Here is a 12,817-nt window from a genome sequence, read left to right as displayed (position 1 = left end):
CACTTGTAGACGAAGTTCTCAATCAAAAAATTGTTGACAACCTAACTAAAGTTAAATCTAAAACTTGTATTATTAAGTTAATATAGTAAAACCAATTTGTTTTAAAAGTGCAAATAGCTATTAACTTTAAAGTTCACCAAAATTCAAACTTGTGTCAAGTATTTGAATTTAGTTGAAAAACAAAAAGAAATGTATTATTTAGCATAAATAAATTAAACTTGCTTCTATGATTTATTAAAAGTTATTTATTAAAATTTTATTTCAAGTTTCCGTGATAATTCATTCTCACTGTAACAAATAATAATGAGGCAGACAGCCAACTGCTGGGGACTTTTTATTTCAATAACGTGCCTTATCTTTTTATTTAAACAGACTTAATGTAAATCTGAACAATTTTCTTAAATGTGCATAGAACCTAGAATACTCAAATAAAAAATATATTTAACATACATACTTCATTGAAATCAAAATATTTTTCAACATTTGAAATTGGCGCCAAAATAAAACATTGATCGAAATTCTTCCTCTTTCTGGTACGGCGAATTATACAATTGCGGCAAATTGAATTTGCAATTTAATTCGAAGTTTTTAAGTTTTTTATACTAATGGATCTGAGAAATTTTTTAAAACAAACTTTACGAGGCAAAGAACTAACCGAATATCAATATAATTTGTTAGCCAAGAATGACATCGAAACGGTTCAGGAGTTTTTAAAGGCAGATTTGCCAAAGCTGCAAATCCTGCTGGACATTAAGAAGCCTCACAGTGTTTATGACATAAAAGTGGAACTGATCGATTTGCTGGGAAAGGAAAAAAAGTGCACATTCGCTACTTTGTATGAGGAGGAAAAACAGAACAACTTGGACCATGGGACAGGCATAGAAGAGTAAGTACACCCACTATTATCACGATCATATGTAATCAGTTGAAGCCGTATTCAAGACTAGATAAATTACTCGAAGCAATTGGGCAGCCCTTCCCTCGAGTCTGGGAGATCTATGGCGAAGCAGGCGTGGGAAAAACTGAGATGATGTACACCTTTGCAATCAATTTTGTATGCCAGCAGAGGGAACAGCCACGACACGTTCTCTTCATCGACTGCAAGGGCGATTTCGAATCAAAGCGAATCCTTCAAATATTGCAGGAGCTGAAGTATCCTCAACCGGATGAGGCCATGAAGGCCATAAAAGTGGTTAATGTTTTCTCCGATGAACATATAATTGCCGTCTTACAAGCCCTGCTAAAGCAGCGGCTAGAGAAGCTGGAGGAAGCATTGGCCATTGGACTATTGCTAATTGATTGTCTGCCCGCTTGTTTCCTTCACTTGCGTAGCAAAAATGAGAGGATGCTAGCCAATTCCCAGTTAACAACTGTCGCATCCCTGCTGAGAAGATTGAATGCAAGTGGGGTGGGCTGTATTGTGGGTAACGCATCATTCCCTAGGGATGAATTGGGTAAATATCAACGCATTTGTCTTTTGGATAAATAGAATTCTTTACTGAAGATTTTCTTTTACATTATGTTTAGGAAAAATCATTGAAGAGCAAGGGGATATGATCTCAGAAGATTCCGGCGGTACAGGGCCATATGAACCCCTATTGGGTGTCTACTGGAAGTCTGTGTGTACGTTGCGCATGTCCCTGGAGCTTCCAAACCCAGAGTACGATGATTGCAACATTGACACAGTAGTTGATGATGGCCTGAGAGTGCTGAATGTGATAAACAATACTTATGGGCCGGCTGGAGGTAGCTGCCACTTGTGCGTCTCACAAGCTGGAATCGTTTAGCGTCGCTGTGATTGCTGGTAAGATTTCATCACACGTTTTCCGGGCTCTAGTCCATCTCCCAAACCGGGTCGCTTGCGTTTGCTATTATTGGAATGAGCAGGTTCTGCATTCTTTAACATTTGAGCCGGCTCCTGGTTAGCTTCCTTCTCCTCATTTACGGACAAGTCCGAATCGTGGGCATATTGGCAGCTAGTACCAAAGCGACAGCGTCCTTTTCTATAATTCCAGCAGATTTTCCGCCCATTCTTTAGCTGCAGATGGGTATCGTTATTGACCATCTTAACGTGCCGCTCCAGTGAGGCAGTCTTGTGTAATTCTGCCTCCAGGAAGGGATTACTGAAAACTTCTCCTGTTTTCTTGCTTGCCTTTGACAAAGCCGAGCTGGCACTGGGCAAAGTAATGGGCGGGGGAGGTAACTTTTGGGTTAGGGGCTTCCCAGGAGGTGAACTATTAAAATAAAAATTGTAATAATAAATTCAGCTTATTAGAGGAATCGGTACCCACTTATTATCAGACTTCTGACTGCTGGTTTCCTCTTCGTCCTCTTCAGAAGAATCGCTATAATCTGCAACCAACGACATGATTCCAAGATAGTTTATTATGCTGCTCAATAGAGATGAGGCACTGTCACGAGTACAAATTGTTGTTTACAAATCATACAAAAAAACATGGAACACCAAAAACAATCTTTATTTTGTTAATTAATAAAGTTATTTTTGATGAAAACAAATTCATGTAAAAGAAAACATAACTAATGTGTCCATTTCTATTCGATAGTGGTTTGGAATAGTTAATCGATAACACAATCGATTCATAAGTTTTATAAGAGGCGGGAATATTCAAATTATTTATTTTGGTTTTGGCATTAACACAGCTTTTAAATTAAAAAACAGTGATATTAGTTATTTCATTTGTAATGAATTTGCTTTCTGCTTTATTCCATAATCATAATATTTATATAATCACTTTATGCATGCTCTAGCGGATGTGTGGTTGTGTGTTATGTATCTAATATATGTGTGTGGTGTGTATATAAACTATTAACTAAGTATTTATACAATATTTATAAATATAAAAAATTCAACTTTGTTACAGTTTTCCATATAATATGCTGATGTGGTAAAAAATATGTAAACGTTTAATACAATAAAGGGAAAACCTATGGTCCATGCCAAAAGTCCATGGCAAACGACAATTCCAAATCATAAACGCGGCTTTGCCTTGTTCTGGCGAAGCACAAGCCGTTAGTCAATGGCTGGTGGACGAGCCGAAGGATCGTCACGATCCATGGGCGGTGGTGAGGTTAGTACTTCGACGCTTTGAGCAGGGCCCGCAGTCAGATAGCCAGCAGTTGGATTAATACCTAAAAATTTAAGTGGGAATGATGGGTGAAATTTAAAATTAAGATTTGCTTTGCTCACCAGTCAAATAGCCACGTATATTGGTATCGGCGATAAAGAGGTCATGACGTTGATCCTTGAATTCTGCCCATACAGGATGCTTGAGCAATATCTGCGTCACCCGATCACCGTAGTTGAGATTGTGTGTCATGCCCTTGAGAGCAGCGACAATTTGTGCTTTAACCGCCGATGGATTGTCCACAAATTCCAGGCGACTGTCCAAGAGGCCCAGAAGAAAAGGTATGAGACCCACTTCCAACGATTGACTGATCAGAGAGTCCTGTCACGAAATGTATACCACATTATGCTTACTGTATAAAAGTTACAAAGATCAAGGACTCACGTGTTGATGCTTGAAAAGGCGACTCAAAGCCTCGCAGGCTTTCTCAATGCAATCCCGATTATGTTCCATGCACTTTTTCAGCGGAGATACGCATTCCGTTTGGGAAATGGCTGATACACAGAACTGCAGAAAAATGGAGGGATTGGATTAATGGGCCCTTTCAGTCAGTCTGATAAAACCAACACACCTCGGACAGCGATAGCTGATGTAATACTGAAAGCGTGTTCTTTGGCTGCACGGAGAGTAGATTGAACAGCTTTGGTATGTGGCCAAGGACGGGAATGTCATCCGCTAGATTTGGCTGCGAACGCAATAGTTCCACCAAGGCCGTCGTCGATAAGTCGAGAACATCCTGCTCTGATGAACTTTTACTAATCTGCTCCACAACAAAGTCGAGAAGGTCGGACAGGAATTGCTTTGGCTTGCGTAATGTCCATGCAGGGTTGGCCACAAATAGACGCAGGTAGACTCCGGCTACGACAATTTCATTTGACACAATGTCCTTAAGGATTTCCGGATCCTTCCATATATGGCGGGAGTTGGACTTTTGCAGTTGATAGAATCTATACAATATTATTAAATGATATTGATAAGCATCTCAGTCCAGTTTATAACATTTAAATGGATTTCTTACCTGTCACAAACTTCGGCTACAGCATCGCAGACATTCGAGCGTGTATTGTCGTTCCAAATCAATTCTGGATGCTCATGAATTGATTCGAACAGTTGCACCGATGTGGCCGGCGATTCTACCATGGCGTCAATAAACAACATTGGTAAGAATTTTGATATGGTAATCCGCACTTTGGGTCCACTCAGTCGATCCGCTGTCATTTTGGCCAAAATCTCAGCGCACATTTCCCGAATTTGAGGATTTCTTGAGTTGCAGAACATGTCAAGCAGATAAATTGCAGCACCTTTGGCCTGGGCCTCTTTAATCATCTCCTGGACATTCATCAAGCCCGACAGAGTCTCCAAGACCTTTACTTGGCTAGCACGAAGCTCGGGATCTTTGAGGGCAACCAAATAGTTGCCGAGAATTTCACAAGCGGCCACCTCAGAGACGCATTCCTTGTTGCGAGAGACAAGGGCTACCACCTCAAGGGCAGCTGCTTTAACAATGGAATTCTGCAAAGCGATAGAAATGATTAATGTAAAGTAAATCTATTATTTCATACTGCACTCACATCTGGGAAAATATTGTTGGCCAGAAAACCGAAAATCATATCGAAATTTCCTATGCACTGAATTTCCACCTCCTCATTGGACTTGACTACTGCAATAAGAGCTCGGAGTACCATGGTTATGTGCGCCTCCAATTGGCTATCGCTGGCGAAATCATATTTGCATTGCTGCATGGCCAATTGCTGTTCCGCCGACGCATCGGATTCCAGTTTCTTGCGGCTCTTGGAACGGTTGTAAGCATTGAGCACCTCATCAAATGTGGTGCCTGGTGCCCTCTGTTGTTGTTGCTGCTGCTGCAGCTGAGGATGATTGGGTGCTAGTGTGGGAGTCAGAATGCCATCGGTGCCCATTTTCGGCGTTGGCGCTGCAGCTGCAGCAGCAGCTGAAGGATTTCTCTTTTGGTTTAGGAACTGATAGGCATGCTTTAAGTAATCTAACAAATCCATAATAAACTGCTTGGGCTGCAGAATCGGATGGGTGGGCATGTCGTTATAGATTCTTATAAAAATGCCACCAATCTGTAGTTCATCTCTGTAAGCAGAATAAAGGATTATGCCTAAAATTGACAGAAAATTGAAGTTCACTTACTTGTGGGCATCAAACTCGAAACTGGAAACCAGTTCATACACCTGAGCAACATCCTCATGTGTCTCCTTGGCGGATGCTAATCGTTGCTGCTCTAGGAAATCCTTCAACTGAGCTCTTGTTCCATTATCCCAGATGAGGTAGGGATTCCGAGTATTAGCCGTGAGCAATTTCAGAATTTCACTATCCCGTGCGGTGGCCAATTGATTTGCTATATACTTAGTGAGCAGACGATCCAGAACTTGCTTGATCAACGAATTCTTAGCTTCTCCTGTCACAGTGTATTTCTGCTGAATGGCAGCACTCGAGGGTTTAGTTAGCTGTTGCTGCTCACTATCAGTGGGCGTTGAGCTGGAGGTGTCGGAGCTGCTTCCTCCGTTACCACCGCCACCACCACCATTTCCACTACTCGATGAATCTATTGATTCCTTTTCCGTCTTGCCCATAGTAATGGCTGCTTGCTTACCCTGAAGAGGATTATGTGCATTCTGTGTGTAGGCAGAGTTGGTGGCTGAATTGGATGAGTTGATTGCCGGCTTTGGTTTAATCGGGGGCGCCTGGGCCGGCGAATTCGATTCGCTGCCTGTGATGGGCTTGTGGCGCAGCTCCATTTGGTAGCCGGCTAAAGCAATGCAGCCCAGAACAGCCATTTTGGCCAAATTGTTTGCCAACTGCTGTTGATTGGACTTATCGCTAACCTCGACTCCGCTCTCATCCAGCGTGTAGTCGTACTCAAAGATGAACAGTAACAGCGACCACAGGACTCCGTTCCTCGACAGATTGCATTGCAGATCATAGTTATTGGCAGCCAGACTTGTGACCAAGCTGACAGACAAAGTGTGCTTGAAGTAAACCACTCGACACACATCCGAAAGAAGTTGAGGCAACTGAATGATCTTCTGTTTGCACTTCTCAAAGTTGCAGGCCACCTCAAAGCAACGTGTGACATTCGAAATGACTTGATAATGCAGAGAATCGGGCTTGGAATCGACACCCAATATGGACACGCAACGGGAGTAGGCCTCCAGCAGGGCTTCAATTCCTTCTTCCCGACGCAGCTCCTCCGCATTGAGAGCTGAGCAATGTACGGTGTGATAACACAACTCCGAAGCAGCTGTTAACAATTGTGCCTCCTTGGAGAAGAGTTCATCGTCACGTGTCTCCAAGCGTATGGTCTTAATCAGCTGCGGATAACCAGCATATTTGTACGGACGCAGAACTGAAATAATCAAAGTAATTAATTATTAAACTGTTAGATATCAAATTGTTTTGTCGAATCGAATTAGATAACGGATCTACAGATTGAAGCCTAATTGCTAATTTTCTCATTAACCCTTAAATTCATTTATTAGGATTGGAATCAACAATTTGATTACAACAAATGTTCTCTTTTGATGGGAAAAAAGTGCAGTTTTTTGGTTTATACATAAGAAAAAGGTCGCCAATATGATTTAGTCTCGTAAAACGTCATCAAAAGCAAAAAAAAATTGAACAACACTTTTAAAAATCCAAGTTGTTTTGGCTGTAGCTTTAACAGGTTTTGGTATAGGGGAAAGTACATTTTTTGATGGGGTGATATTTCCACTATCCAACCCCTAAAATAAAGATTAGATCAACGATTTTCAAGGTATGCCTATTTATTTACATGACCTCCTAAAGATCTCTTAGGTTTTTAACCAAATTGAACCGATTTTGAAAGTTTAGTTGCAGTGTGTTATTAAAAATTATATTTGTCAATTTTTGAAAGTTCCACGTACAATATTCATTGACTTTCAGCTATTTAAATGACACGAATTGTTTATGAAAGCGAATTCAGTTAGAAAAACATTTAAGAGAAATGCAAATGCAATTAACCTTTTTCTGTTTTTGAACGTTCTGTATCGAAATGCTTGGATTTTGTATGCCATTAACATATAAATTCGATGTACAATTTATGTTTAAAAGAGCTTTTAAGTTAATATTATTAATTTTCGAAATTGGTCTGTGTTAGTTTTGTGAGGTTTTAACCACAAAAAAAAGTACCAAAATAATTGTAAACATCGGAAACTATATAAGCCGTGACGGAGTCGGCGAAACTAAAATGTTTCCAACACAACTTCCAATAGAAAATTAAGTAAAATTTCGCTGGGAATTCAGAAAACAAAGTTTAAAAACCCCATGTAATTTCTGTCGATTGTCGTTTAACACCGATTTCTAGGATAATTTGACTCACCATCTGGGTAGCGTTCAAATAAAATGCTCTGAGTGCGTAATATCAACACGATATTATTGGGATCTGGTCCACCGGAGCTCCATACATTGCGAGAGCAGAGGAATTCATAAGCCTGTAATAAGAAAAAAGATTATAATTTTCAATGATTCTTCAAATTGAATTTCCTTGCTTACTTGGTTGACTTTCTCAAAGATCTCGCGTCCATTGGGATTCTTATCGGGATGATACATCTGAGCCAGTTTGTAATAACTCTTCCTTATCATCGACTCATCTGGCTTGAGGTCGGGAGTTTTGGTTAAATCGATTCCCAAATCTTGATAGGCTTGCTGGATGGTCATCTGTGGTGGCTTCTTTTCCACCTCTTTACGCCAGGCGTCTAGAGTGTGTTTGAGCAATTGCACTGGATCCGAAATAGGCCAATTGGGAAACTTTTGTGTATCACACAAATGGCGCAGGTAATAAATGTGACAGAAGAGCTCATGCTCCAATTGGGGATAACTAATCACGGGTATGGCCAGATAGGGATAACGAGCCATTGTATGGCCACGTAAACGAGGTGTAAAGTCAGCTATATGGGCAGCAATCTTCTCAATCAGGAGACGTCTCATCTCCGAACTCCATATCACTTCAGGCGTATCGAATTCTCCTAAGAATATTTCGGCAAACTTATCGGCACTGTAGTTCTCCAGGAAACAAACCATGGCCTCGGGCAAAAGTTGACCCAAAATGCTGCGATGCATGATTCCCGACTGGGAGGTCTCCTCACTGCGGAATCCCTGCTTCATGTGGGTCATTTTCAGGAATCTAGTAATGGGTAAGATATTACTGCCCGTGTACATGAGCATGAAATAAAAGACACCCGTCAAATAGACTTTGGGCATCTCCGGATTGTCTTCCATTATTTGGCACAGCAGAGTGGCCACACGTTCCAGGAGTCCCGGATCATGGGTGAGACACACTTGCACCACATGCGGCAGACAAATGAATTCGGAAAGTTTCCTCGATAGCTTTGGACCTGGAATGAGCACTGCCACACCATTTTGTGTGCGACTTGGGAAAAAGCTGGTGCACTTGATCAAAATGTCAAGGATTTTAGAGGCCAGCTCCGTTTCGTCGTACAGTGGCGTCCCCTTGGCAATAAGACACCATTTGAGTTGGGGTATCTGTTGCAGGGAACGCCAACCATCCATGCCAATGGCCCAGCAACGGGTCTTGGGCGTTATCTGGCCCTTTTGCCAAAGATCTTTCAAATCGGAGTAGGTAATGGGCCCTTGCCGCTCTGGTTTCTGACCGTCTTTCTCAATGTTATAGTACCAATCCTTCTCCTCATAATTTGACATATTGGGACCAGCTTCAATCACATTCGTTTTGGTATTTAGCTGGGCACGTCCTTTATGTAAATGGGCTAAGGTGATTAAATCCACCAGACACTGAACATGATCAATGAGAGCTCGACAATTGGATTTCTCCAAAACTAGGCAAGATATCAAATTGATCAAGGCATCACGCATCGACGGGGAAAGGCACTGTAATGATACATATTACGAATTAATTCGAAAATGCTTCTTATGAGGGGACTCACTCGATCGCTCAATTGGAGAATGTAGGACATATCATTGAATCTACCAATTTCCTTGTGATAACGTCTATAAACCTTGGCAAGTGCTTGCAAAGAGAACACAGTCATTTGGTCATCATTTACACGCTGTCGGCACAAGACTCGTCGATACAGCGCATTAAATAACTCAACACTAAAAAGGTAAATATTTTAAAATGATTTCAGACAAGCATTCAAATGTTTCCTTACGGATCCTTCACTAAATTCTGCGGCCAATCATCCTTCTCCAGTATCAAACGAATGTAGTAATCACCAATTTTGATTTCCTCAGCTAAACATTGATAGGCAACTTCGAATTCCTGATAGTTCCAGGCCACAATCATTTGGCCAGCCAAGTCCCGATCGTTGAGGAACTGCCTCAACTCATTCTCCAGGCACATGCGCAATTCTTCGCGGGTCTTGTGATTCCATATGAGATTGGGCAAACTGTGATCTTTGGCAAAATTGTAAAAGAAATAAGGTAAATTCACTACAACATCGGAAGTCTTTTTCTTTTGGCGTCTATTGCGTAGGACAACTGGACGATTCTTTAGAGCCTGGGCCGCCGGATCCTGAGCCTCAATTAGATTCATGCCCCAATGCTTAATGCCTTGTAAATGCTTTTCTATCACATTCTTGCGAGTTTTATTGGAATGTTGTATGGCGAATTTGAGATTGTCGCGAAAATTTAATTTGTCCTCTTCGATGTCCGTTTCTGGCACTGTTTCCTCGGACTCCAGGAAAGTCAAAAGTCCAGCGGGCTAAACAAATGGAAAGCGAAGATTACAATCAACGTTCTATGCAGTTGATCAAGAATTTGCAACTTACGAATATTCTTTTAAACAACTCCATAGCCTCCTCGCTATCGGTAAGCCACAGACCAATGAGGTGGCGAGACAACTGACGATGGGTGGTCAATGTTGGGTCATTGGATGGTGTATATAACGCCACCAAGAGATGACGACATAAGGCCGCCTCATCCAAAGCCAATGCCTGCATCTGCTGAGCTACATGCAGTTCGCCCTCCTCGATAATGGCGCGCAACACCAGACCAGCTCCCTTTACAATGGCCAGCGAGGGGTGCTGAAACAGTTTATACAAATAGCGACCGCGTTCCGCAACCAACTCCAACAGAGTATCAAATTGCTTGCCATCTGTGGTCTCACTGTAAGGCACACACAGGGCAAAGGTGAGAAAATCCAACATTGCAGACAAGACCAAGGCGCCGCTACCATGACTCTAGAAAAGGGCAAAATGATTTTGGAAACATTTCTCCAGGATATGCTACATTAATCAACTCACCACATGATTAGTCCACATATTGAGCAACGTTTCTAAAAACGATTTCGATGATAAAATGGAAGATTTGTTTAGCTGCTCCTGCTTGAGATCATGATCAGTGTGAACAGAATGCATTAACGAGTTAATCATGTCAATGGCCGAGTAGGTAACTGCCAAATCCTTGCGTCTCAAAGCAGCCACCACCTTGGTGCCAATAATCTCCCGAAATCTGGTATGCATAACAGCTTAATGAAGTTGGGCAAGAGTAAAGTACTGAAGTGTAGCTTACCCAGAGAGATTGGTAAAGGCGGCATAGCCCACTTTGCTGGCCAGCAGACGTGTCAAGGCATGGAATATGGCCTCCAATTCTAAATTGGATAACTGAGCTGTTGGGCTATCTAATTCTTTTTGAGCCAAAGCCTGCAGGGCGCTTGAGATCAATTTCTCCTTGTTCTCAGCAAACAAACTCTGTAAAAAATTATATTTAGATTGCTTGATGATCTATATATTGGTATCTACTTACATCCTGGGTAACACTATAGTTGAGACCACTGTGCGGCACATTGGCATTGAAACGCTCTAGTATCTCATAACGTTTCGAGGGATTTTGGAAATTATTAATAACCAAACGCAGAAGATTCGCTTCAGTCTCCTCATCCACTGAGCTACTCAATGGGACATATCTCTTGCCCCTGGGTGTATTGCCTATACGTATGTGAACATCTTGATTGCCACTTGAGCGAACTGCATCCAGAACTGTCGCCAGCAGTGAGTCCCTATCATTGGTGGTGTAACTACGAACGATGCCGTTCTTGTATTCAATGCTGAAGCGTTGCAAATTGTCCTTATCGCGCACCAGGGCAAACACATCGGCAAGTGGCCGCAGTGTGCAGACGCTATAAGTTTGAGGATCCCTTTCCAGCAAGGTGACCTCGGTGAGGCAAAGAATACGCTTTACAGGATCCGGATGGCGAGGTGTTAACTTTTGCACTGTGAATTCGGTCATTGATGTTTGAAATTGATCGCCACTGTAAAAAGAAACTTTCAGTTACAATTTCAATTTTTAATTTCTATAGAAAGAGACTCACCTAAACTTGCCAAATCTTTGTCTTTCGAATTGCTCCAATGTTATCTGACTTTTGAGTATTTTGGTCTCAATGCCCAGATATTGGGAAGATTTTTGGGCTATATTTTGTACGATCTCATGATGATTTAATGCTTTGAACAAATGCAGACGACTGAAGCCGCCATAGGCCATTACAATCCCTCCTTCATAGTCGGAGATGCCTGCTTCAAAAATGTGCCACAAAAAGGAGGTGAGTATAAGAGTTGGATAATAAAAGAAACAAATGGATTAAAAGTGCAAATGTGAGATTCCTCTCCTTGCCCATTCCATCTATAGGTACCTATTATGCCCTCAATATCCTTGTACATGTAACTGGCCAGCACATCGTTGGTGGTCGGATCCAATTGATCCAACGAGCACGGTGTTACCTCCAGCACAGTGGGCAAACTGATGCCAGACCAATGATATTTGTAGGCATTAAAGCGTTGAGTATTCTTCGGCTTATCAGCAAACTCTTTATAATATTTCAGTATGGAACTGAGTATTTCGTGGCGATACTCCGATGACAATTTAATTGTATCCAATTTCTTGTCCTTCTTAATAGTCAGCAAAAACTCATTTGGTATCTAAATGAAACAGAAATAAAAGTCAATTATCCATTATACATATGCATATACAACCCAACTACGTCTTACATTTGTTCCCTTTGAGGGGGCGGCAGCAACAATATCTGAGTATGACCAACGATTAGTCAATTCCAATCTATCCGGGTTGTAGGTGGATATGCCAACTGTTCCAATCGAGAGTATTCGCTTATACCTCCCCTTCCACGAATGCTTCATGACCAGGAAACACTCCAGATCCACATTTTCCCTGGCCGACATCTTATCTTGCATTTGAGTACCAACTGAATAGTCAAAACTCTATATAGAAGATACAAAGAAGAAGAGAATCTAAATTGTTTTTTTTTTCGTTTTTATCAATGTTAATTATAGGCGGTAACGCTCAGCTGATTCACCAATGGGGGCTGCCAAACATTTCCAATTGGACACTTGCACTGATTAATTAAATGGAAATGTTATCTCCTGAGCAGAAGCAGCTTTGTGTGCCAACAAAGAGCACCCAGACGTCATCAACCTAAATGCAGTTACAACGACCATTTGCCTCCTTTGGGTGAAGCACTTACTTACATTATATATCTCACCTTTACTATTTAATGCATTTTTTCTTGTCAAATGGGAAAGAATTGAGTTTAATCTGCAAATTTTCGCAATAAACAATCTTCAGCAACAGCAACACCGCGAATAAACCGAGCAGGGATGCAAACACATATCGATGACTAATCGAGTATGTATCGATTG

The 12,817-nt window shown here is 41.5% G+C and overlaps 2 protein-coding genes across 4 annotated transcripts; one reads left to right on the top strand and one right to left on the bottom strand.

Moving 5' to 3' along the window:
• The first annotated feature begins 590 nt into the window (after positions 1–590).
• LOC6652160 (DNA repair protein RAD51 homolog 4) lies at positions 591–2,996 on the top strand. 2 transcript variants are annotated; one of them, XM_002074938.4, is made up of 4 exons: positions 591–886; positions 943–1,454; positions 1,528–1,804; positions 2,883–2,996. In XM_002074938.4, exons 1-3 carry the CDS (start codon positions 606–608, stop codon positions 1,785–1,787), a joined length of 1,053 nt encoding a protein of 350 aa, XP_002074974.3. In that variant the 5' UTR covers positions 591–605; the 3' UTR covers positions 1,788–1,804; positions 2,883–2,996. The 2 variants fall into 2 exon arrangements, with proteins under 2 accessions (XP_002074974.3, XP_046865769.1); XM_047009813.1 differs by lacking the exon at positions 2,883–2,996 and having other exon boundaries at positions 1,528–2,470.
• On the bottom strand, positions 2,693–12,786 carry LOC6652162 (dnaJ homolog subfamily C member 13). 2 transcript variants are annotated; one of them, XM_002074940.4, is made up of 19 exons: positions 12,661–12,786; positions 12,152–12,379; positions 11,797–12,082; positions 11,479–11,680; positions 10,914–11,418; positions 10,680–10,858; positions 10,412–10,619; positions 9,938–10,348; positions 9,320–9,870; positions 9,095–9,263; positions 7,686–9,038; positions 7,513–7,624; positions 5,304–6,519; positions 4,718–5,246; positions 4,165–4,658; positions 3,718–4,093; positions 3,531–3,653; positions 3,209–3,467; positions 2,693–3,150 (listed from the first exon to the last, which is right to left on the bottom strand). In XM_002074940.4, exons 2-19 carry the CDS (start codon positions 12,350–12,352, stop codon positions 3,032–3,034), a joined length of 7,293 nt encoding a protein of 2,430 aa, XP_002074976.2. In that variant the 5' UTR covers positions 12,353–12,379; positions 12,661–12,786; the 3' UTR covers positions 2,693–3,031. The 2 variants fall into 2 exon arrangements, with proteins under 2 accessions (XP_002074976.2, XP_023036916.1); XM_023181148.2 differs by having other exon boundaries at positions 11,479–11,677.
• Between the last annotated feature and the right edge of the window lie 31 nt (positions 12,787–12,817).

The sequence above is a fragment of the Drosophila willistoni genome (assembly GCF_018902025.1).
Source record: "Drosophila willistoni isolate 14030-0811.24 chromosome 2L unlocalized genomic scaffold, UCI_dwil_1.1 Seg168, whole genome shotgun sequence".
NCBI lineage: Eukaryota > Metazoa > Arthropoda > Insecta > Diptera > Drosophilidae > Drosophila > Drosophila willistoni.
Note: the sequence above shows the minus strand (reverse complement) of the source record. Positions and strands in the feature narration are given on the sequence as shown.

What these genes read in the sequence shown, in the direction of transcription:
- LOC6652160 (XM_002074938.4), top strand. Translation starts at nt 606, where the DNA reads ATGGATCTGAGAAATTTTTTAAAACAAACTTTACGAGGCAAAGAACTA. An exon ending in CATGGGACAGGCATAGAAGA is followed by an intron (nt 887 to 942) that starts GTAAGTACACCC and finishes GCCGTATTCAAG; the next exon opens with ACTAGATAAATTACTCGAAG. An exon ending in ATTCCCTAGGGATGAATTGG is followed by an intron (nt 1,455 to 1,527) that starts GTAAATATCAAC and finishes CATTATGTTTAG; the next exon opens with GAAAAATCATTGAAGAGCAA.
- LOC6652162 (XM_002074940.4), bottom strand. Translation starts at nt 12,352, where the DNA reads ATGCAAGATAAGATGTCGGCCAGGGAAAATGTGGATCTGGAGTGTTTC. An exon ending in CAAAGATTTGGCAAGTTTAG is followed by an intron (nt 11,419 to 11,478) that starts GTGAGTCTCTTT and finishes TTCTTTTTACAG; the next exon opens with TGGCGATCAATTTCAAACAT. An exon ending in GCCTTTTCAAGCATCAACAC is followed by an intron (nt 3,468 to 3,530) that starts GTGAGTCCTTGA and finishes ATTTCGTGACAG; the next exon opens with GACTCTCTGATCAGTCAATC.